Here is a 24,126-nt window from a genome sequence, read left to right as displayed (position 1 = left end):
TTTTCCGTTTAAGTCTTTACTCATTTATCATTTGCAACTAATAATGACTTATTTCTTAAGCAACTGTAGCTCATATGAAAACCTATGCAAGGATGTTCTTTTCAATTTTAGTTATCTATTCTTCACACTTTAGGATTAAGTATGTTTCTTATGTTTAAATAATAAATTTAAAAAAACAATCTTGCAATTTAATTTAATGCCTTTAGAGTTGGGACAAGTACTTAGATCTTGTACTTAAGTCAACGTAGAAGTACCAAAGTGTAGTCAGTCAAAGTCAACTTTATTGTCAATCTTTCAGTTTGTGTGTACAGACCACAGACAGAGGGATCGAAATACTGTTTCCCATAATCCAGACGAATACAAAATATATATATACAATATATATATATTGAAAAATATAGTAGGAATACTCTGTTAGAAGTAAAAGTTCTGCATTCAAAAGGTACAAAAGTACAAAAAAAAGTACAAAAGTATTACCATCAAAATATACTTATTTATATATGTTTTGTGTTATTTGTGTTAAGTGTTATCAAAGCTGGTAAAGGTGCAGCTAGTTTTAATGACTTTGTATACTGCAGGGTATTGAATGTTACTCCAGGTGTAACTAAAGTCCTATTTAAGTGTTGTTTATATGTAACATCATCAATCCAAAGTATCTAAAGTCACAACATAAATGTAGTAGAGTAAAAGTACAGTATGTAGCCTACCTCTCAATTGTAGAGTAGAAGTACAAAGTAGCATTCAATGGAAATGCTCAAATAAAGTACAAGTACCTCAGAAATTGTACTTAAGTACAGGACTTGAGTAAATGTACTTTCCACCTCTGAATGCCTTTACTTCATTTAATTTGAGCAAATAATCATTATATTTTCCTGCACTGCAGATGTTAAATTGTATGTCAATCACATAATGGGGGTGGCATCCTTTATTTGAAGATGTCTCTCATTGGACAATAGTGTTAATGGAAACGCCTTTCTGACATGTTTCTCTTGTGATTGGCCAGAAATGACGTAACAACAGAAAACCCAACCAATTAAACTCGTTGATTCTCCTGTCCCCATAAGGCAGCCAGCTTCAGCTCTCTACCAGCCTAGCTAACGAAAACAAGCCAGGCAACAGCAAGTAGCGGATTGATGTGTGTGTTTGTCATCTTTCTGCTTTTCTTTTGCTATCCTGACACCCCTCGTACACCCCGTTTCCCCCCTACTACTGTTTTATTTCTTCTTTCGTCGTCACACAACAATATAAAACTGAAGTTGCTTAAGTAAAGGTAAGGTTTTTTTCTGCTTTTCATAACTGCACCGGCTCATCCAAAATGGCTCCTTCTGCTAGCTAAGAGAAGCTAAAAATACCACCAACGTCTAACACGGACTAACCGTCGTCGCCTAGTTACTGTATCTAAGTAATGTGTACAGGGTTAATGTAGGGTGTAATGCATGTTTTAAATGTAATTTAATAAGACATGTTTGCCATTAAGTTGCACGGGATTCTGACGGGGATCGCCTAAACCTGGCCTAATGTATTTCAAGCCAGGATAAATCGGCTTATTTTATGCTTTTGTATCTTTATTTTTGTCATATTATACGGTACGTAGTTTTCAGGTATATCTATATTCCTTGTAAGTATTGCTCTGTATTTTAATGTTATAATTGTTTTTTTTAAATGTGTTTGTAATAGCTTTATTTTTAGGATAAATTGTAAGACATGAAATATAGACGTAGTACAGAAATACCCGTATAAAATACATTAAAATATGTGCAGTGTTGGTATGACAAGTGGAAAGCCGTGCAGAAATGAATGCACCACCGGACACTAACGGACACTAACGGACATGTATGTGTATACCTACTTATAATAAATAAACCTGTTTCTGGTTATGTTTCTGATTTATATAAACGCAATCTCTACTGGAAACATTAGCAGCTAACCACGCCGCCCTGCCACCATTCACTGCATAATGGTGCAGCGCTAGGTTTTCAAACTACTCTTGATTTTGTTATAAATAGCAAACAACACAGCAAAACCTAGGATACGATGGTGATAAAACACAAGCTGCATAATATGTCTCTTCCTATTGGGTTACACAACCGATTGAACCCTTTTGTTAAGTGATAACAATTGTAATGTATTCGCGAATGTCTTTATGATTCTGTAGTTGTGTTGCTTGTGAAATTGTCTATTGTAGAGTATTGAAATGTATTTTCTTTGTATTGTGTATTTTGTAGATACTTTAGTGTCTACCATCTAAACACAATTGTGCTCGGGCCTTGTAAACATCCACCAGAGTTGTGACGTATCTAATTAATGGACATCGCAACAAGCAGAGTTATTGCATGTCAGCTGTTTGCTAGTCAACAGAGACTTGGTTGTAGCTCAGCAAAGACAAGCACATGTTTGTTTGGCATTTGTTGTCATTGTCTCATCTGCATACCTTTATTCATCCCACAGAGGGGACATGTACATTGTTACAGCTAAATGTAAGAGCCACAAATAGCAAAATATTAATTTAGAGGCATGTCAAAATAGAATACAAATCCAGGTGGAAACCAAAAAGTACCAGTGACCGTATTTCTTTGCTCAATGCTCAGATATTACTTTGTTTTATGTAATACATTGTGTTTGTCATGTACTCCAGTACCAGGTTTACTTTAGTAATCTGATCTGTTATTACTGGCAAAGCTCATAACAACGATCTGGCTAATCGTCCTAGTTTGCCAAGTGTCATGCCATTTTTTAATAGCGTTGTAGCTAATGATGTAGCATATAAATATGCTTTGTATTTCCCCGTTACTAATTGCACTCCCTTTGTTTTCCCTTTCCTCAGCACCGTTTCCCCCATCCCCTCCTGATACTCTTATTCTTTTAAGTATTCTTCATTGTCAAGCCGCCAAAGTGGAGAGTTTGATTGCAGAAGGGGGTGCTTCTCGTTTCAGGTAATAAACCCAAAACATGCACACATGTAAATAATACATTTTGTATCTTTTCCCCCCGTGGTTAGCCCCTTAGCTAGCTTTTTGGGCTGGAACTTCCGGCCTTTCGAACAAAGCAGGATGTGGGAAGGCTCAAAATGGCTGTCAGACATTTCTCTTTGTGAAACCTTTTGCTGTGTAGACATGATAAGCCTTGAGAGGATGTATGGAGTATTAGGCGCATTCACACCGCAGTACTTTTCCCACAAAGGTTCATGAGAACTTAGTTCATGAGAACTCTTTTGTCGCGTTCACACCAAAAAGAGCCGGTACTAAAATTAGTTCATGAGAACCTTTTTACCCCCACAAAAGTCCCTGCTAGAGAGCAGAGAGCTGCTAGAGAGCAGGGACTTTCGTGCGGCTCTCTTGTGAGAAAAGAGCTATATTTCTGATTGGCTGGGCGGATTGCAAACCACGCCCCGTAAAACTCCCAAAAAGTTTTGTGAAGCCGCCATTTTATTATCCTCGCATTAGCATTATTAGCATTAGCATTAGTCCAGCGCAGAAACGAAGCCAGTCCCCAACTCCGGGGACTTCCGGCCGGGGACTTTGGGCGGCAGTATACGCCGTGAAGTGGTTTGCGGCCTGCCAGTAAACCCAAAGCAGAAGAAGAAGAAGTGACGTCAGCGGCTTCATTTGCCTAATCCTCCCCAGGGATTTATTCCGGTGTGAACGCGATCTGTACTTAGTTCATGAGAACTTAGTTCATGAGAACTCTTTAGTTCTCATGAACCTTTGTGGGAAAAGTACTGCGGTGTGAATGCGCCTATTGATAGAGGCAGCAGTCTGTCTGTTCACCGTATAGAGTCATTGCCAACATGACGGCTCACCCTGGAACCAGTCTACATTAAGGCTTCATGTTTTGCAGGCCTGTATTCTAACTTGGAAAAAGGTTTAAAATGTAAGGTTGCCGTTTTTTGGTGTCATGTCAATTTTAACATGTTGAGTAGTTTTCTAATTGGCCGATCAATAAAATGCCTTGACTGACTTTACAAGTTTTGCACATGTCCTGATTTACAAGTCTATCACTGCCACTGCAGGGAATTGCAGTTCAACACACATTTCTGTATTAATAGAGCATGATGTGTGTATGATCAAACGGCAGAGCAGTCAGTGTGAACACCCTGTTCTGCTTTTCCATCACACATGTAACCGTTCATGTCGCCTTAGCTTGTTGTGCATCACGTTCTGTTATCTGAGGTCGAGAGAGATGTGTCATGGGGATTTTTCAATACTGATTACTAAGAGTCATTTTCTGATATAGATTCACAGTCAATGCTTTTAGGGAAAACATTTAGCAACACAAAGTTGATTTGAATCTTTAATTCATTTGGCTGAGTGTGTTGTGGGCTTACAGTTTTTTTGGGGGGGTTTTAAAATGTAAATGCTCCCAACTTGTAAGCAGGGTTCTTGTTTCTTAGTGTGTGTTTGGTGTTCATAAAGGTTGAATGAATATGCATTTAAATTGAGTCTCTTTTGAGGATGCAGGCTCATTTCCTTCCTCTTCAGTGCTGTGTGAAGCTCATGCAGCCTTATGTTTGCTTCCACAGTGCTTCTTCGGGGGGAGGAGGTGGTAGGGGCGCACCTCAGCACTATCCCAAGACTGTCGGCAACAGGTTTGTCATTTGAACATTTCTAAGATCACACTTAACGCATCCCTATCTAATATATTAACACTAAAGCACTCGTTTTATCACCCCACTGCTAAAGAAACCTGACAACCTTGTTTATTATAGGACCTGAATTACAGGAAGCTTTTATTTGAATACCCAGAAGTGCTGTTACATGATGTCAGTCAACTGCCGAGAGCACAGGCTTGTTTACTAACCAGCGTGCCGTCTGGGATGGTGTTACAACAAAGGGTGAAAAGGGAAATTGTTAAAAGGTCTAGCATTGGCCACGAAACATTTAGGGGACATTTTCCTACTGCTTATCATTTACATCCACACCTGCATTTTTATTTTAGGTAAAGAAGATGAGGAGAGAATTATACCCCTTCTGTATACGTTGGTAGACAGGTAGTGCAGCACTTGTAGTATAAAATGTGCAGTTACCCTTAACATATTCTACTGGAACAATGCATGCATTGCAAGTGCACTTATTATTTTTCTGTACTAGCCATGTAGTCTTCAAATATTGTGGTATTCACTCTCTCTTCACTTCCACAGCGAGTTCCTGGGGAAAACCCCAGGGCAAAGCGTTCAGATATGGGTTCCTTCCCGAAGCACTAGACGAGATGTCAACTCCAGCAACGAAAAAGAGCGACACGATGCAATCTTCAGGAAAGTGAGGGGGTAAGTTCAAGCCCGTATGTGTATTTATTTCTCGTTAATTATCCATCACCAGGGACAAGAAACATTTGTATTCTCCCTTTTATCCAGACTTGCAATAGTGTGCAAGAATTCTTATCGCCTGAGGCTTAAAGATTGTTGGTACTACCATTTCAGTTGTGCAGTCGTGAAATGCATATATAACAGTTGGTCTGGATTGCAAGAAGAGCTCTACTCAAGAAACAGGCCTGCAGATGTTTGAGCAACAACCTTGACATTTGGATCAGTGAATGTCAAGGATTTCGTTAAAGCAGGTTGATTCAAAAGAAATGTCTGCTTCCTATAAAAGTTAAATCTATTAGTTCCCGATCTGAAGTTAACCAATAGTTTGTCCTTGCGTTCACTTTCTGCTCATCGTGTATTGTTGATACATTTCTTGATGTACACAATCAGGACAGAGTGTTACGTTGTGTAGTTCTGCAGTCACTAAGATGGCATTTGCATTGCTAATTGCAATTCAACCCGTTTCCCCTTTTGTCAGTTAATGTTTACATAAGATGACTAGATGACGGTTTCCTCAGGAATGTAGCATAGCTCGTGGCGTCCACCTGGGGCAGATCATTCATTTCTGTACAATCATCGAGCCATATTCTTATGTAATCAGTGTTTCCCTTTTATACTGAAATGCTTGGTTTTCTCTTCTCTTGCTAACTTGCATTTCTTAACCCACTATCAGAAAATGAACGTGTGTTACATTAACTCTTCTCGCTTTAAAAACACAAAGCCAGTAATATATGAAAAAGCCGATGTGGATGATGAGATTTTCTAACGAAGCCTGTGGATTTCTAAATCATTATTAATTGGCTCTGTTGCACTGCGTCACAGAAAGTGAAGTGATGCTGCAGCTTTCTCCAGGCGTGTGAATTCATTCTGAAGGGTAATGACATAGTGGAAAGATACTCTTTAGAAGACTTACTGAGATGTAATGGACTATTGAGTTTGACCTCAAATAAGTCTGAAGGAAGGGGCAGATTTGTTTCGGCTGCGTACTTTCAAATTCTAGCGCTCTCTAGCTGGTTTCTCCATTCTTACCTACCTTTAAGGACTACTTCTTGAGGCAGACTTGTGTAACTTCACACGTAAAACTGGTTGAACAAGTGTCAGCAACAGGGTTTATGTTTAGGAAGAGAGGGGTATAACTTCCTTCTTCAGTGTCAGCATCTGGGTTAAGGAGAAGATCAGAAACCCTTCAGAGAGGGCAATCTTTTAAAACTCAGGATGGTGTTTGTTTGAGGTTGTCCTAACAAGCCACATGAAAGTAAACATGAGGAAACCTTCTTGCTAACTGTATCATGCCAACATCTTGATCTTGTATAAGGTACTGACTTCCTTATCTTGCCGCCCCTCCCTTCCTCTCTTGTTTTTATTTTTCCCAGCATACTCAACAAACTCACGCCTGAAAGGTTTGACAAGCTATGCCTCGAGCTCCTCAACGTGGGCGTAGATTCCAAACTCGTCCTTAAAGGAATCATCTTGCTGGTAATGAAACATTTTTCTTTTATCCTTCAGTCCTCTGCTGAATGGAAATGTATTCACCCTTTTCTTGGCACGGTGCTCAGAGTGACTCATACCCATTTTAATGACCCGAGTGGTCCCTCTTCTTCCTCCCCTCCTCCTCCCCTCTTCCTCCTCCCCTCTTCCTCCTCTCCTCCTCTCCTCCTCTCCCTCCTCCCCCTCAGATTGTAGACAAAGCCCTAGAAGAGCCGAAGTATAGCTCGCTCTATGCTCAGCTATGTCTGCGCTTGGCAGAGGACGCACCAAACTTTGATGGCCCTTCATCTGAGATCCAAACATCCCAAAAGCAGAGCACAGTAAGTGTGGATGTGTGGTTAAATACATGCTCCAGCCGTGAGAACATTTATTCTCCTCCTTTATGTCATTTCTGTTCTACTGAGAGGGCTATAATTAAGCCACGAGTAAAAGCTCATGGTTTCTCCAAATACTTGTTTTGGTCCTTCATTTAATTGTAAGCTGGTGACATGATTTAAATTGGTTGAGCTCAGGGCTGCCCTTAACTTAAGCTTTTCCCACTCGACCAGTAGTCAGTTCAGATTAGTCGTCTCACTTTTCTAATATTTTATAATTACTACTATTGATTTATTTTTGCTTCTGAAAATGGTTTCATTTCAAGGGCTGAGAAAGAACCTTATGAGTAACTAGCATGCATGCATATACAATTTATTATACAATTGTAAGAATGAGCCTTTGAAATAAATATAAATGAAATGTTACACATGCAAAGGGATTGCATGTCACAGCGCACGGACGAATATGTGACTTTCCAAACTGCAGAACAGCGGTGAGGATTCTAAATGTTTGTCAGAACAAGCTGCAAGGACACACTTGAAGGTCCCATGACATGGCCATTTCTACTGATCATAATTCCATTGTTGAGGTCTACTAGAATAGATTTATATTGCTCAATGTTCCAAACTCACATTGGTTTCTCACAGCATCTCTGTATAGTATGTGTATTCACTCTTTGTCCTACACGGCTTGTTGGAGCTCCTGCCCCCCACCCCCCCTGTGAGCCCGCTGTGCTCTGATGAGTCCACCACCGTTACAGCGGAACATCAGTGATTATGTGTTAAAATGGCGTTTGTTAGCAACCAGGAAATGACACCAGTAATGACAAACAGATGAGAATGCTGCGTGGGGTCTGGGTGCCGTGTTGGCAGGACGTTGCGGGGCTCGCTGCTCCGCCCTTTGAGGCTCGAGGAGCGGACAGTGTGAGCTGGATTACTGGTGTCGTTTCCTGGTTGCTGCGTGGGGTCTGTGACGGTACGTCCACACAGCCGCGTTAAAAAAATCTTGGCCGTATCTGAAGCTTGGGGATTTTTTGCGACCAACAACCAATCCCATGAATCTCCCGCCCCCGACATACAAAGCAATAGCAATGTTAAAACGAAGTAAACTGGATATAAACTCCCCAAACAGGCGAAAACCTACCAGTTTCACCCACTGTCTCTGCCACCTCCCTCCATGCCTGGTTCCTCCGGTTTGTATCCCGGTAAGTTAATAGGGACAGGTCATAAAGAACCGGGTGATTTGCTACCGTAATAACTTCTCCTCCATTTTCAGGAATATAGAAAATGAACTGTCTCTCCCAGCTTGCACGCGGTTTGATTGGCTAGTGCTTGTACTGTCAGATTTGCATAAATGGGATTTGATTGGCTGACGCTTCCACCTCAGCTTCAAAAGTTGAACATTGCTCAACTTTTGAATCCTGGAAAACTTCGCTTTGCTTCCCACAATGCAGTTCGGCGAAAAGTGAGGCAATGTGACGTCACCCCATTCAAAGTGAATGGGCAGAAGCGTTGGAAGATTTTTTTAACGCTTTGAGCTCAGGCTGAGAAATCCGTGGAGCTGCGGCTGAGAAAAGACTTTGCAGACCGTTTACATGCAGAACAAGTTACATAACACACAAGGGGACGGGTAATAACCGGAAAAGCATGACATGGGACCTTTAACAAACAAATAAATAATACTAAGCAAACGGAAAATATACACGTCTGCAAAGATGCAACGTTAAGCCCTGATCGTGGGATAAAAACTTTAATTTATTATTTCCAGAGTAGAAAACTCACTCAAAATAACCCATACTTTGGATTTTCTGCCCAAACATAATGTACTCTACGAGCATGTGGTTCAAGATTAGGTAGATGTTCAGGCTCATGCGACAAAGCACAGCGCCCAGATGAAGTTGTTGTTTTTATTTACAAACACAAATTGCTGGACTTTTTTTAATCTAACCTTTTTGTTATTTTGCATCGCAGACTTTCAGACGACTGCTAATTTCCAAACTTCAAGATGAATTTGAAAACCGCACCAGAAATGTTGAAAGTAAGTCTGTGTCTTTGTGCATTACCTTGTTGTCTCATTTCCTCCCAGCCTGTCCTCAACTCACTTCTGTTTTCCATCCTCTCTGTTCAGTCTATGACAAACATGACAACCCTCTTACTTCTGAGGAGGAGGAGCAGCGTTCCATTGCCAAGAGAAAGATGCTTGGCAACATCAAATTCATCGGGGAACTTGGCAAACTCGACCTCATCCACGAATCTATCCTTCACAAGTGCATCAAAACAGTACGTGCCCTTTTGTGTGTTTGGTTTCAACTCACGTCCTTTTTCTCATTTACTGCATGCCTTCATGAAACCAGACTAGAGTACCTTGTTTGAACCTTACTTATCCCCTTCATCTTTTGTGAAGCTGCTGGAAAAGAAGAAAAGAGTCCAGCTCAAGGACATGGGGGAGGATCTGGAGTGCCTCTGTCAGATAATGAGAACAGTGGGGCCGAGACTCGACCACAACAAAGCAAAGGTAACGGCTCCAGACTCTTAATGGCACAGCAACATCTGCAGAGGATGTGTTTGGCAAGAATTTGCGATTTACAAAATAAAAAAATGATCACAGCTGCCAGTTACTTAACCCTCCGGTATCATTCGATTGGACGACGCAAATTAGTCATTCGGGACAAAAATGTCCACTGCCAAAAACTTTGATAAAAGGTTTTTTTCTCAACTTTTTTTAGGTTCAATCTTTAAAGCAACTAATCAAAAATACGAAATATTTAATAATTTTCAGGATTTTAACCCTTTAAATGCCATTTTGAATACATGAAATCACTGTTTTTCATGATAAAAACTGAGAAAATGATTTATTTTCCATATAATACATATCTGGGGAATGGCTTTTTTTTAAATCACAGTCTTGGATATGTCAAAGATTAGCAACAAAATGTATTTTTTTGCATTATTATTTTTTGCACAAAATCAGATTAAACAAAAAAACTCCCACTTCATTCGGGACAAAAATGTCCACTTCCAAAAACTGCTATAAAATGATAACAGATTCATATTTTTACACACAAATAATCTTCATACTGTCTGATTATTAATATTTGTTTACATTTTCCTACAATGACGGGCTTTTCCTGGTGCTAAAAAACACTTCACAAGCAAATAAAAATCCTGGTGAGACGGTAGCGGATTAACAGTTGAAAGCAAGAGTGACAGTTTTTGCCTGTAAACTTTATACAATCATTTTAATGAAATAACATCAATAGGGTTTTTGAGAATTTACAATATCACAAAAACACCCAATCACAAAACTGCAATGACATTTTTTTACTTATTTTACTTGATTTGACCCTAGTCAAATTCAATACACAGAAACATTCATAAGGTGGTTAGTTACACAGAGAATACATGCACAAGTACAATTGTAAAAGCTTTTAAGAACTTAATTTTTGGACATTTTACACTATGTTTTTAGCTGGCCTTTTACTGTATTCTTTACCCTGCCAGTCTCTTTTTGTAAGCATTTGTGTTCCGGTCTGGTTTACTGTGTCACCTCGAGTCCTGTCTGAGCTCCCAGTCTCACCTAAAGCCCCACTCGGCTCCTAGCCAGAGCCAACGTAAATCCTGCTGCTGCCACACTGAATGATCAACTCTCCCTCCCCCCCTCTCTCTCTCTCTCTCCAGTCTTTAATGGATCAGTATTTTGGCCGTATCCGATCCTTAATGAACAACAAGGAGTTGCCCGCAAGGATCCGCTTCCTGCTCCAAGACACAGTGGAACTGCGAGAAAACAACTGGATCCCCCGCAAGGCTTTCATTGACAACGGACCAAAGATGATTCACCAGATCCGTCAGGAGGCAGTGAAAGTGAGTGCAGTGAAATCACGGGGGTCTTTGGGTAGATCGCCCACATTTCGGGATAATTATTCGTTGATGTCCAATAGCAAGGATACAAAGATACTTTTATTATCACTGCAATTAACTCCTATTGTAGTCCCAATCTGCTAGAGAAGAAAAAAAGGCGATTGATTGTACTACTAGATACTTCTTAACAGGCCAGGGCAAGGGTTAGTATCCTTTTAAATATCCTCTGGGCTCTTCACAGGAACATCTTCTTCCTGATGTCACTGATCCTTGGTAAATAGGTACCAGTTTAACCAGTTTTATTCACCTGCTGCAAGGCCCTTCTGTCCCGAGTCGTGCACAAACCATGACAATGTTTAACATCTTAAAAAGTTAAAGGGGACCTATCATGCAAAATGCACTTTTTGATGTCTTTTATACATAAAGATGTGTCCCCGGTGTGTCAGGGAACTCACGCAGCGTCAGAAAATAAAACCCTCTCTCTTTTCCTCCGTACCCAAATCTCTAAAAACGGGGAACAACGGAGCTGATCCAGATTTGCGTCCGATATGACGTAATATCTGAAATGTGGACCCACGGCCCAATCAGAAACGTTGCTATCAGAAACAACGCCCGACTGTTTTGGATGTAATATGGTCTCCCTGCACTGCAGCCGTGCCTGTAGTCCCTCCCTCTCAAGCACGCTCTAAGTCCCTCCCCTCTCTCGTGCACGCGGCCACGCGCTAGCTGCCAGAGCATGTGAGAAAACGAGAAGCATGGCTGCAAGTGGGAGTGCAGCTGCCGCTGCGCCTCGGCTTGTTGACAAAAAAGACGCCAGAAGCGACATTTGGAAGTATTTGAGCTATATCTCTGACAGTGAGGGCAAGCCTACGGACACCACGAGGCCTGTCTGTCAGACATGTATTAATTTGATTTAATACGAATTATTGTCCTTTATTTTATTTATTGTTCTCATTGTTTAAAAGTTTGTGTTATGGTTATGGTTCTGGTGTGAAATAAAGGGCCCCCCCCTGAAATTCAAGGTGTTATATATATATATATATAATTTTAAAAAAAATATATATATATATATATAGCACCAAATTGCAAATAATCTATAACTACTGTCACTTTTCACATTGAACATGTGCTCTTTTATTAAATAAACTAAACGCTTTCATCTTAAGTTGTGAGTTTAGTGTTTTTGACCCTAAGAAACACTGATGCATTAATCAATAACAATAATCCACAGCTCCTCTCTCTGCTCCAGAGGATTTAAAAAAAAAATATCCCAATGCCACAAAAATGCATCAGTGACGTGGTTGAAATCTTGTCTCCAGAAAACTAAAAACTGAAACAATATCAGTGACTGTGTGTTTGATGTGGCTCTTTGCAGTAACATAGAAAACATGTGGCTCTTAACCTCTGACTGGTTGGCCACCCCTGCCCTACAGGGTGTACGTTGAGGGTTTTGACTCTGCACACCGTTTACATGCAGAAAAACCTTCATAACACACAAGGGGGCGGGTACTAACCGGAAAAGCATGACATGTCACCTTTAATAATTTTTCCGCAACGATAACAATCGTGTAGTTTGGTATGGAGTATGGAACTGCCTTGAGTTAATGCTGGATATGAAATGTAAGGACCCCCGCTCTGTTCTGTGTTTTCCTTTTAGGATTTGAGTGTTTTCATCCCAGCACCCATGTCTCAGGGGATGAGGATGGACTTCTTCCTGGAAAGCCCCTTCATGCCCAACAGAATGAAACTGGACAGGGAGACTCTCGGGGGATTGGCCGATATGTTTGGGCAGATGCCAGGTACGGACTTTAACTCATGACGTCTCGACTCAGGCTGCACGATTAATCACAATGTTATCGCAACATGGACTAGCGCAATATTATTCACAGGAAGCTAAATATTGGTGTAAGGCTAGATATGTGCTGCTGCAGAGAAGTCCTGGGAGACCAATTGAACTCTTCAGACTTGGGTAGAAATATTCTTAGAAAAATCACACCATGATCATTTGTTGTCGCACAATCAATCTAAATAATTGTTTTTTTTTAATCGTACAGAGCTAGTCTCAACTTGTGAAGCCACATCATGTTTTCATTAACCTTTCATGCTTTCTGTATTGAATGTCATTTTTAGATGAACTCATTTTGAAGTTGTTGTGGTGCACAAGGATGACTAAAATGATACAAAATAGTTTGATTTGGTTTTATGTTCACCCTATAATGCTCGATTGTTTCTCCTGCTTGACCTCTCCTCTGTGTGCCCAGGCGGTGGGATTGGAACTGGCCCTGGGGTTATTCAGGATCGGTACTCGCCCACCATGGGACGCCATCGCACCAACCCGCTCTTCAACGGCCACAGTGGCCACATCGCCCCCCCCGCCACAGTCACAGTTCGACGTGGGGCAAAAGTCTTTCGTTAAGTCCAACCAGGTAATCCTGCTGCCACATTTTAATATTATACAGACTGACAGTGATGGATGCTTCACTGCAGATCCTGAAGTTATTCACTATTACCATGTGACTTTCAACAGGTTCAGAACCAGCATTTCCTCAACCAGAACCAGAACCACCTGGCCCAGCAGCAAGTCCAGTCCAAGGACATGCCTCCCCGATTCAGCAAGAAAGGACAGCTCAATGCAGACGAGGTAACTACACGTTGTTGTAGTTGGGTTACAGGATATGGACAAAGAAGAAACGTCTATTGATGACGACTATGACATGAGGGCTTGGATGTAGCTCTTGGGGAGATTTTTTTGTTTACCAACAAATAAACGGAGGACATGCGAGTGCACGACTAATCGTATTGTATGCCTTGTGTTTATGCCGTCTGCTGGTGTCTCAGATCAGCCTCAGACCTGCTCAGTCATTCCTCCTCAACAAGAACCAGGTACCCAAACTCCAGCTTCAGATCCCCACCATGATGCCTCCCAGCGCCCAGCCCCCCCGCACTCAGACCCCCCCTCTGGGACAGGTAGGAGACCGTCTCAGTTTAGATCATTTTAAGATGCACCACAGTTCCTACAGATCCTAAACATTTAAAAAAGGTATTGAATGCATTTATTTTGAATTAAAAAAAATCACATTCCTTTTTTAAAAGCTGTGAAAATATTAAAGTACGATTTTAATTAATTTAAAAAATATATAATTTGCATTTCTTGTGTTGCATTATCAAAAAAATGTACCTAAAAAAAAAAAAGGGTTAAATAATTGATAAAATTGCCGATCCGGAGAAATGTGTCTGCATTAAAACAAATAAAGGAAAAGGGTAGTTAACATTTAAAGAATACAAAAAGCATTCAAAGAAAACATTGAAAGTGTTAAAGATTAGCGTGGGAGAGAAGTAAAGAAGCCTGGCCACACCGAATCATCAGTAAACGTTTCTTGGTGCTGTATCTAAGATAATAATCACATGACCTTTTTGTTCCTCAGCCCCCACAGCTCGGCCTGAAGACCAACCCTCCGCCCATCCAAGAGAAACCTCAGAAGATCAACAAGAAACCCCCGCCTGCCAAGGAGGAACTGCTTAAAATGACGGTAAGGAAAATCAAATCCTCCACTGTTCACCGTCTAGAAGTCCTGCTGTGTATAAACAATGGAAGATTGATCTATACATTTGACTAGGCATCGAGTGTGTGATATACAATACTGTAACATAGTTTTAATTTGTTACAAAAAAGGTAGAAGGGGGAGGCGTGTGTTGGTGTTCGGATCAGGGGGGTACAGGTTCAAACCCCACTGCAGTCAGCATGTCGTTGTGTCCCTGGGCAAGACATTTCACCCCAAATTGCTCCTGTGGGGATTGGCCACAGGATTGAGTATGTAAGTCGCTTTGGATAAAGGTAGAAAGACAAATCTAAAGAACAAAAAAATATGGAAACAAAATCAGTTAATGAAAAATGCTTGTCATTAAAGATAACGTTGCATACCCTAGACACTAAAATATTTGTAACCTCTTAAAAGGAGTTTCATAATTCATCAAGAAAATGTGGTATAATTGGAATAAAATGTCTTAAAGGGGACCTATCATGCAAAATGCACTTTTTGATGTCTTTTATACATAAACATGTGTCCCCGGTGTGTCAGGGAACTCACGCAGCATCAGAAAATAAAACCCCCTCTCTTTTCCTCCGTACCCAAATCTCTAAAAACGGGGCTACAACGGAGCTGATCCAGATTTGCGTCCGATATGACGTAATATCTGAAATGTGGACCCACGGCCCAATCAGAAACGTTGCTATCAGAAACAATGCCTGACTGTTTTGGACGTAATATGGTCGGTGTTTACATTAGCATCGCTAACACTCAGAGCTAACCTGTACTGGAGAGCATGTGTGTGAAGAAGCAGGAAGTAAAAAGGAACTCACCTTGTGGTATAACCGGCAAGAGAGAAAGCCTTTGAGCTCCATACTGTTTCAGAGAGAATCCTTGATCTAATAATCCTTGCGTTTCATCACTGCAGCATTTTAGACAGGATCTGCCAGGCATGTACCGGCATAAGCTCCGCCCCCTCTAATTTTGTATTTTTTTTCAGTTTAAAAAAAAAAGCTTTATTTTTTATTTAGCCTTTATTTATACAGTTGAACATCTAATTGAGACACTGGGGGTGTTTCTCAATGTCGAGGAAAGCTGCTCCAGAGCCACTATTTCAAGCATACTACGTCATCGAGTGCCGTCAAAGGACTGTTCCAATGTCCAGCATACTTGGAATTCTACCGAGCCCGGCGTATTTCGTTGGGAGAAATTTCGAGGCTGCACATGTGTAGACTCCGGTCTTAAAATCCCCACAATGCTTTGTGCACGGACCAATTTCCCCAAATCTGTGGCGGAAAATGTAAGACGGGGCTTCTCATATGAAGCACACTTGCTCGCCTGTTCCGCTCTTCGTTTTCCAAATGCCAGGAAGTATTCTTGCCTCGCTTCTGAAGCAAGTGACTCGGAAGACATGTGCTACCAAGCAAGCATCCTCGACATTGAGAAACACCCAGGGTCTCATTCTCAAGAGAGACCTGTTTATACCCAGAATCAGCACTTTTGAAACAGGAAGTGAAATGGAGGGATATGAGGCATGGCTAGAATGGCTGATCTGTTTGGTATTTTGAGCAAAACACTTCATAGACATGGTTTTTATATATTTTTGTATATATATATATATATATATATATATATATATATATATATATCTATATATATATATATATATATATATATATATATATATATAGATATATATATATATATATATATATATATATATATATATATATATATGAAACCTATGCTATTGCCTAAAAATAGCATGATAGGTGACCTTTAAATCAAACTCTTTACACAAGAAACCATCGTACTGACTGCACTAGTTGGTTTGAACATGTTTTAACAAACCTTCCCAAATCCACCGTACCATGTGACAAAAAGTTAATTAATTTGATTAAAAATGTATTTGGAATGAGACTCCTTTTTTAAAAATAAATACGATAAAGTAATTCAGACCTATATGGGATTATTTGCTGTTTATCTTTAAAAGTACCACTAATGTGTCGCAGTTAAAAGCAAAAAACAAAATGAGTTTTAATATTGCATTTTTGATGATGCAACCGTCTCATTTCTGTGCATGTCCCCCTCAGGAGACGCTGGTGACGGAGTACCTGAACAGTAAGAACCTGACGGAGGCCGTGAGCAGCGCCAAAGAGATGAAAGCTCCAAAGCACTTCCTGCCGGAGATGCTGAGTAAGATCATCGTGTTTTCCCTGGACCGTCCTGACGAGGACAAGGAGCGCGCCAGCACTCTGATCCACACGCTGCACTCAGAGGGCCTCGTCACCGCAGAGAACTTCATGCAGGTACATCCAGATCCTTCAGGTCAAACCACACTGTACACATTTAGTTAGGACACATCAAACAGTCACTCTTAGTAGTTATTGCATCTAATCAAATCCTGCACAATATCTTAAATGCTTAAAAGAATGCTTCATTTTGACTTAAAAAAAACTAACTTTCTTTATTAAGTTAGAGAATAATTGACATAAAGAAATAAGGGATGAAAAGATAACCAAATGATATTACATTACAGTTAGCTGTAATTAATTGTATCATATGTGTGACTGATTAGCCCAGATGGTGACCAGGGCTGCACGGTTTGAAAATAAATAACGAATTTGATTATTTTCCCTAATATTTAGAATACAATTTAGGGGAGATTGATAGTTTTGTAACCATTATAAAAGATATATAAAACAGTTAATTCATTTATTTAGATATTTTCTCATGCTGTGTCCTGTCCTCTGGTGCAGGCCTTCCTCAGCGTCCTGGACCAGTGCCCTAAGATCGAGCAGGACGTCCCGCTGGTGAAGTCCTTCCTGGCCCAGTTTGCGGCACGGGCCGTCATGGCGGAGCTGGTGAGCGTGGCGGAGCTGGCCCACCCGCTGGAGAACGGCACGCACTTCCCCCTCTTCCTGCTCTGCCTGCAGCAGACCGCCAAGCTGAAGGACCGAGAGTGGCTCACCGACATCTTCCAGCTGAGCAAGGTCAACATGCAGAAGATGCTCCCAGGTACTGATCCACACTGTTCACACCTCTCTGCCCTAATGCAACCTGTTAGGAAAAATCTCCCTCGTCACCGGCTTGAGCTTCAATCTCAGGATCCACGTATCTGTGATCCTCTCCAGAATGGAAGTAGTCATCACATACAGAGCATCAACTAGTTCCTGAGCAGTGTCCTTCACATGCTGATATCCAAGAGAGGGAGTTACTCAGTCACAAGATGGAGGAATAGAAAGCAGTCTTCAATGTTTACTTCAGATTAGCTCCACGTCAGAAACGAGCATGCTTGATGTCTATCTCCATAGAGGCTGAATCATCATGTTAATCACATAGCTATCATATGCCTCAAACAGTCCTGATGCTCTTCTAGGTCATCACACATCCTGCCATGTTCACAGCTACAGTTGGGATACCTTTGTTATCATGTTACTCTTAGATTGGAAGAGGACATTCACTATTTTCCCAACAGGGAAATTCATTTCTTATTTCATAGTTATTTTAATTTGTAGCTTTGATTGTATTAATCTGTGTGAATCTGTGCCGTCCTGTTTTTCATCCTCACCCTGTTGCTGTTAAACTACTGAACTTCCCCGCGGGGATTAATAAAAGTCCATCTTATCTTATCTTAGATGTGACCTTTCACTAATCATAATCCGCGTTAGCATCAGCATTGGCTTTTCTACCTGGGGTCATACGCACATTCTATTCACATGTAAGCGTTTTTATAGAATGTCATGTATTATTATTATTACGTGTGTTTTAAACAGTTCAAAAGATACAAGTACACTCATAAGTAGGGCTGCACGATATTGGAAAAAGCTGACATTGCGATTTTTTTTTTTTCCCCCTGTGATATATATATATATATATATATATATTAGGGCCGGGACTCGATTACAAAAATTAATCTAATTAATTAGAGGCTTTGTAATTAATTAATCGAAATTAATCGCATTTTTAATCACATATAAATATTTGACCTGAGAACAGTGAGAAGCAATTTTTTTCACATGGATTTTAGTATACCATTAGGCGCATTCACACCACAGTACTTTTCCCACAAAGGTTCATGAGAATTTAGTTCATGAGAACTCTTTGAACCTGGGGGTGGATTAGGCAAATGAAGCCGCTGACGTCACTTCTTTCTTCTTCTGCTTTGGGTTTACTGGCAGGCCGCAAACCACTTCACGGCGTATACTGCCGCCCAAAGTCCCCGGCCGGAAGTGCCCGGAGTTGGGGAAGGCTTCAGTAGAAGCTGCTGGGAGTCCCAGCAGCCTTCCGAGTAAATCGCCAGAACGCCGACACCTCCTCATCTCCACCGCTCCCATGTTTTATTTTGTGTTGCCATAAGTTAGTCTCTCTGCGTTTCTGCGCTGGGCTAATGCTAATAATGCTAATGCGAGGATAATAAAATGGCGGCTTCACAAAACTTTTTGCGAGTTTTACGGGGCGTGGTTTGCAATCCACCCAGCCAATCAGAAATATAGCTCTTTTCTCACAAGAGAGCCGCACGAAAGTCCCTGCTCTCTAGCAGCTCTCTGCTCTCTAGCAGGGACTTTCGTGGGGGTAAAAAGGTTCTCATGAACTAATTTTAGTACCGGCTCTTTTTGGTGTGAACGCGATAAAAGAGGCTAACGTCCACGCTAGCTGCTATATGTTTTGCATTGAGGTGATACTTGAGGCTTGATGTGCTGCGGTGATATGCGAATTCCTTTTTGCATAATTTGCACACAACCGTGCTCTTATCGACGCTTCCATCCGTCCGTTTTTTTAACAACATTTCCCACTGTTGTTCACTGTGGTTTGTTGTTGTCTGAAGTCATGAACGTTAGTTGGTGCTCCAGTATAATCGGTACGCCTGAAACTCATCCAGTGAGAAACGTTCCGCGGTGCAAAAATAAGTGCGATTAAAATGCGTTAATTTTTGTGTAATTAATTAATCTTAATTAATGCGTTAAAGTCCCGGCCCTTATATATATATATATATATATATATATATATATATTATATATATATATATATATATATATATATATATATATATATATATATATATATATATATATTGCCATATGAAAAAATACAGGAATTGAATTTTGTCCGCAAACCATCCTTTCTTGAACTTTAATGCTATACAATTGTTTTGTTTTTTTAACAATATTTAACCGGATGAAGGATTTTAGTCACGGACGTCTGGATCTTAAGTTATCAGAGCAACAAGCTGAGCTAGCTCGGTTAGCAGCGCCGAACTGGGGAAACACAAGAAACGACTTTATTCAGTGTTTCTACCTTTAATCACCGGGTCCGTTTGCTTTGGAGATTTGATTGTGATTGAGTGTGTGACAGCAAACCACCAAAGTACCCCTGACATGAGAGCCGCGCAAGTTTTCCTTTTGTAGCAAGCAGCAAAATAATTTTAACATGTTTGAGTTGATTTGCCTACTTAATATCGCACGTCCTAAAAAAATGAAAAAATTGCGCGATGTAACTATCGCGCATATCGTGATTATCGTCACAACACGATATATCGTGCAGCCCTACTCATGAGACATAATGGACACGTGTGAAATGCGACACACTGACAAGTAGCTTTAGAATATGGGCACAGACATTATTTCCAATGTATCTTAGTAACACACAGAGTTGGAGATAGTTAATGCTGACTTACAAGCTAAATATATTCGACACTAACAAAACAAACATGGGTATAAAATAGGTGAGATCTAACAATGGGAAGTAATGGTTAGAATGACATTTCAGAGTTAATGTGATCTTTCTATTCCGACCCTTGTTAACATTTAGTTGTTTTCACCGTAATTCCTATTTCCTAGTAAACAAACACACAGTTCATCTATAGTTTCTGAAATGAAGATGGTTTTTGACAAAAGTTTGAACTAATGTTCTCTCAAACGACGTGCGCCTCTTCTGAAGCACTGATCCTTTTGTTCTGTCAGAAATCGATCAGAACAAAGACCGCATGCTGGAGATCCTGGAGGGGAAGGGTCTGAGCTTCCTGTTCCCGCTGCTGAAGCTGGAGAAGGAGCTGCTGAAGCAGATCCAGGCAGACCCCTCCCCTCAGTCCATCTACAAGTGGATCAAAGACAACATCTCGCCCAAGCTCCACACCGACAAAGGCTTTGTCAACATCCTCATGACCAGGTGAGCGAAGGACACAGTTTCAGTTAAACCATTCATTCATCAAGTGTTTTCATTTAACATGCAAGTCCTAGAATAAGTATGCCTAGTTTATTACTAACCACTATTTCTAATATTGATTAATCCACCCTTATTTTCTATATTACTGAAAAGGTCCACAAATGAAAAGAACAACTTAAAATGTTTTCAAACCTCAGGTGATATTTTACATTTTTGTGATATTTGAACATATTTTTTGGGGGCAATTCTTTGAAACTACATTCAGTAAAAAATATATTTAAATTGTTAAAAAATAAAGGGTAGAAATCCTCATATTGCAGAGGCGTGGACCAGCACATATTTGTCATTTTTGCTTGAATAGATACTTTAATAACTAAATGAGTCGGCAAGTTCATTAAAATTGCTTAATGATTTAATCGTATTTTTGCACACAAAGGGATATACAGGAGTAGGTGAAGTCATGTTTCCTGCAGAGGTCTCGACATACAAATATGGGCAAAACCATGCATCATCTGTTTAACTTGCATATATCAATATTCCAATGACTGGTATATAGACTATTCTGCACCATTTCTATTCTATTGTATTTACTTGCACTATTATCCATTATATATTATCAGTCCCGCCTCAAAACACATCTTTTCAACTCTGTCTACCCATAAGCCCCCCCTCCCTCTCAATCAACTTCCTCTTGACTGCCTTTTTTTGTTTATTTGATTTTACTATACTTACTTGTTTGCCTGTCCTTGTTTGTCTACCCTCCCTCATACTGTAAACGTCTTTGAGTTGTGAAAAGTGCGATATAAATCAAATGAATTATTATTATTATGTGTTTCATTGCGTTGCACTGCTGGAGGAGCCTGTGACCTAAGATGTTCATTGTCATAACTCCACTGTAGCTATGTACACATGACAATAAAAGCCGTGAATATTGATCTGACATGTTGAGACAGATTCCTAATGTAACCGTCCATCGCCCTGTGATGTCCTCCCAGTTTCCTGCAGTTCATCTCCCATGAGCTGAGCGTGTCGGAGGCCGAGGAACAGCTGGCGGCGCCCTCCAGAGACCTCCTGGAGCAGGAGAAGCAGCTGCTGCTCGCCTTCAAGCCCGTCATGCAGAAGTTCCTCCATGACCACACCGAGCTGCAGGTCAGCGCGCTCTACGCCCTGCAGGTGCACTGCAACGCCAGCGCCTTCCCCAAAGGTACAGACCCCCCCCCCCCCCCCCCACAGCTCGGGCACTTCACTAGAGAGGATCAATGTAAGCGCTTTATGGAAAGAGTTAGTTTAGAAACGGAATAGAAACCTTTATTGTCATTGTCCAATGAGATGAGTAGGTGCGATCAAAAAAACAAGAGACGTTACTTCAAGCAAGCATTCATACTTCACTATGCAGATAAAGATTGTAATACTTTTGTATGCATGCTTTAGGTAACATGAAGCTGTCTTTGGCTCTTTTCTGCCGTAACAATGTACATGTCCCCTCTGTCCACCAGAGGGCGCTGACAGCAGCAACATGTCCCCTCTGTCCACCAGAGGGCGCTGACAGCAGCAACATGTCCCCTCTGTCCACCAGAGGGCGCTGACAGCAGCAACATGTCCCCTCTGTCCACCAGAGGGCGCTGACAGCAGCAACATGTCCCCTCTGTCCACCAGAGGGCGCTGACAGCAGCAACATGTCCCCTCTGTCCACCAGAGGGCGCTGACAGCAGCAACATGTCCCCTCTGTCCACCTGAGGGCGCTGACAGCAGCAACATGTCCCCTCTGTCCACCTGAGGGCGCTGACAGCAGCAACATGTCCCCTCTGTCCACCAGAGGGCGCTGACAGCAGCAACATGTCCCCTCTGTCCACCAGAGGGCGCTGACAGCAGCAACATGTCCCCTCTGTCCACCAGAGGGCGCTGACAGCAGCAACATGTCCCCTCTGTCCACCAGAGGGCGCTGACAGCAGCAACATGTCCCCTCTGTCCACCAGAGGGCGCTGACAGCAGCAACATGTCCCCTCTGTCCACCAGAGGGCGCTGACAGCAGCAACATGTCCCCTCTGTCCACCAGAGGGCGCTGACAGCAGCAACATGTCCCCTCTGTAAGGAATTAGGTCATAAGGAAATAATCAAATGCTAATTTATTCATGTAAAAGAATGGATCTCCCTGGTTTATAGTTATTTAAAGTATTACAATTCAGGTATAAACCACCAAGTATTTTTAAATATATATTGTGTGGGGGAAACTTCTGAAGCAATAGGAGTCAGGACTCGGAGAGACACGAGGAGAGCTGGAGCTTTGATGGCAAACACTGACGGTTTATTTGGAGCTTCGGCCGGAGAATTCACAAGACATGCCACGAGTTGACCACACGGTTGAGATCAATCCTGAAGAGCCCTCCTGTAGCTCCAGGCTTTAACTCGTTCAGAGTGTAATAATCAACATTCTTCAATAGATAGACTAAACAGCTGAGGACACTGAATCACATTTGTTGTCGCTTATGGCTCGAGGTCATCTACACCCCGAGAAGGATGTGTTCCAGGTGTCCCACAACAATAACTATCTCTGACAGAGAGTTGCCCGGTCACAAACTGGTAACAACAACAATATGCTAGGGCAGCCCCTCCTTAAGGGAGATAACGGCTGCTCAAGGTTGGTCATCTGCGTCAGAGGGCGCAGGAGGACATGCAGGGCGAATGATTCCCCAACATATTCAATCAATCAATCAATGATTATTTATATAACCCAATATCACAAATATTACATTTTGTACAGAATATCAGTATGACAATACGACCCTCTGTCCTTAGACATATTGAAGTGTAAAGGAGAGCAGCAATGTCTCAAACCAATGTTTTGATGCGCCACAAGTACTCTTGTTTTTATATTAAAAAACGTACTAACAACAAAGCTTTCATGTGTTGCTAGAAGAACCATATTGTTTAAAAAGATATGAAATAATGCCCCTTTCCCCTCAGGCTTGCTGCTGCGCTACTTTGCCAACTTTTACGACATGGAGATCATCGAAGAAGAAGCCTTCCTCGCATGGAAAGAAGATATAAGTCAAGAATTCCCCGGGAAAGGGAAGTCTTTATTCCAGGTACAGCGACGCCCTCACAGCGGGGTCTGAGTGGTTCTCAAACACCTGCAGTAATTACTTTGACCTCATTTCCTCCACTGTTCACAACCACCATGTTACTTCTCCATCAGCAGCCTAACCCTTCCAAGCAACACAACACGTGTGTTGAAGTCTAATTGTATCACTGTGTGTATATCTATCTCTCTCTCTCTATCTCTCTCTCTGTCTCTCTCTCTCTTGCCCCTTTCACACCAGCGCTTTTTCAGCTCCGGCTCGGAGCTGGAGCTGAAAAGTGCCGGTTTTTCCTGTTCACACCGCAGCGGCGCCGGCTCTTAGCTCCGGAATCCGGTTCACTTCCAGCTCCAAAAAATTGTCGGTCTAGAGGCAAGAGCTTCGGAGCTAAGAGG

The 24,126-nt window shown here is 41.4% G+C and overlaps 1 protein-coding gene across 1 annotated transcript; it reads left to right on the top strand.

Annotated features, from left to right (window-relative positions):
- Nucleotides 1-1,005: 1,005 nt before the first annotated feature.
- Nucleotides 1,006-23,906, top strand: eif4g2b (eukaryotic translation initiation factor 4, gamma 2b). Its single transcript, XM_034205546.1, is given in 22 exon segments — nt 1,006-1,010; nt 1,534-1,586; nt 2,825-2,933; nt 4,520-4,585; nt 5,138-5,263; nt 6,676-6,778; nt 6,979-7,110; nt 9,076-9,142; nt 9,233-9,384; nt 9,509-9,619; nt 10,783-10,965; nt 12,620-12,761; nt 13,224-13,339; nt 13,341-13,388; nt 13,490-13,603; nt 13,801-13,929; nt 14,388-14,492; nt 16,583-16,798; nt 17,249-17,507; nt 20,453-20,657; nt 21,650-21,858; nt 23,619-23,906. Coding segments are annotated over 22 exon segments (2,802 nt in total). The 3' UTR covers nt 23,771-23,906.
- The last annotated feature ends 220 nt before the right edge of the window (nt 23,907-24,126 follow it).

The sequence above is a fragment of the Gymnodraco acuticeps genome, unplaced genomic scaffold (genome assembly GCF_902827175.1).
Source record: "Gymnodraco acuticeps unplaced genomic scaffold, fGymAcu1.1, whole genome shotgun sequence".
NCBI classification, from domain to species: Eukaryota; Metazoa; Chordata; class Actinopteri; order Perciformes; family Bathydraconidae; genus Gymnodraco; species Gymnodraco acuticeps.
Note: the sequence above shows the minus strand (reverse complement) of the source record. Positions and strands in the feature narration are given on the sequence as shown.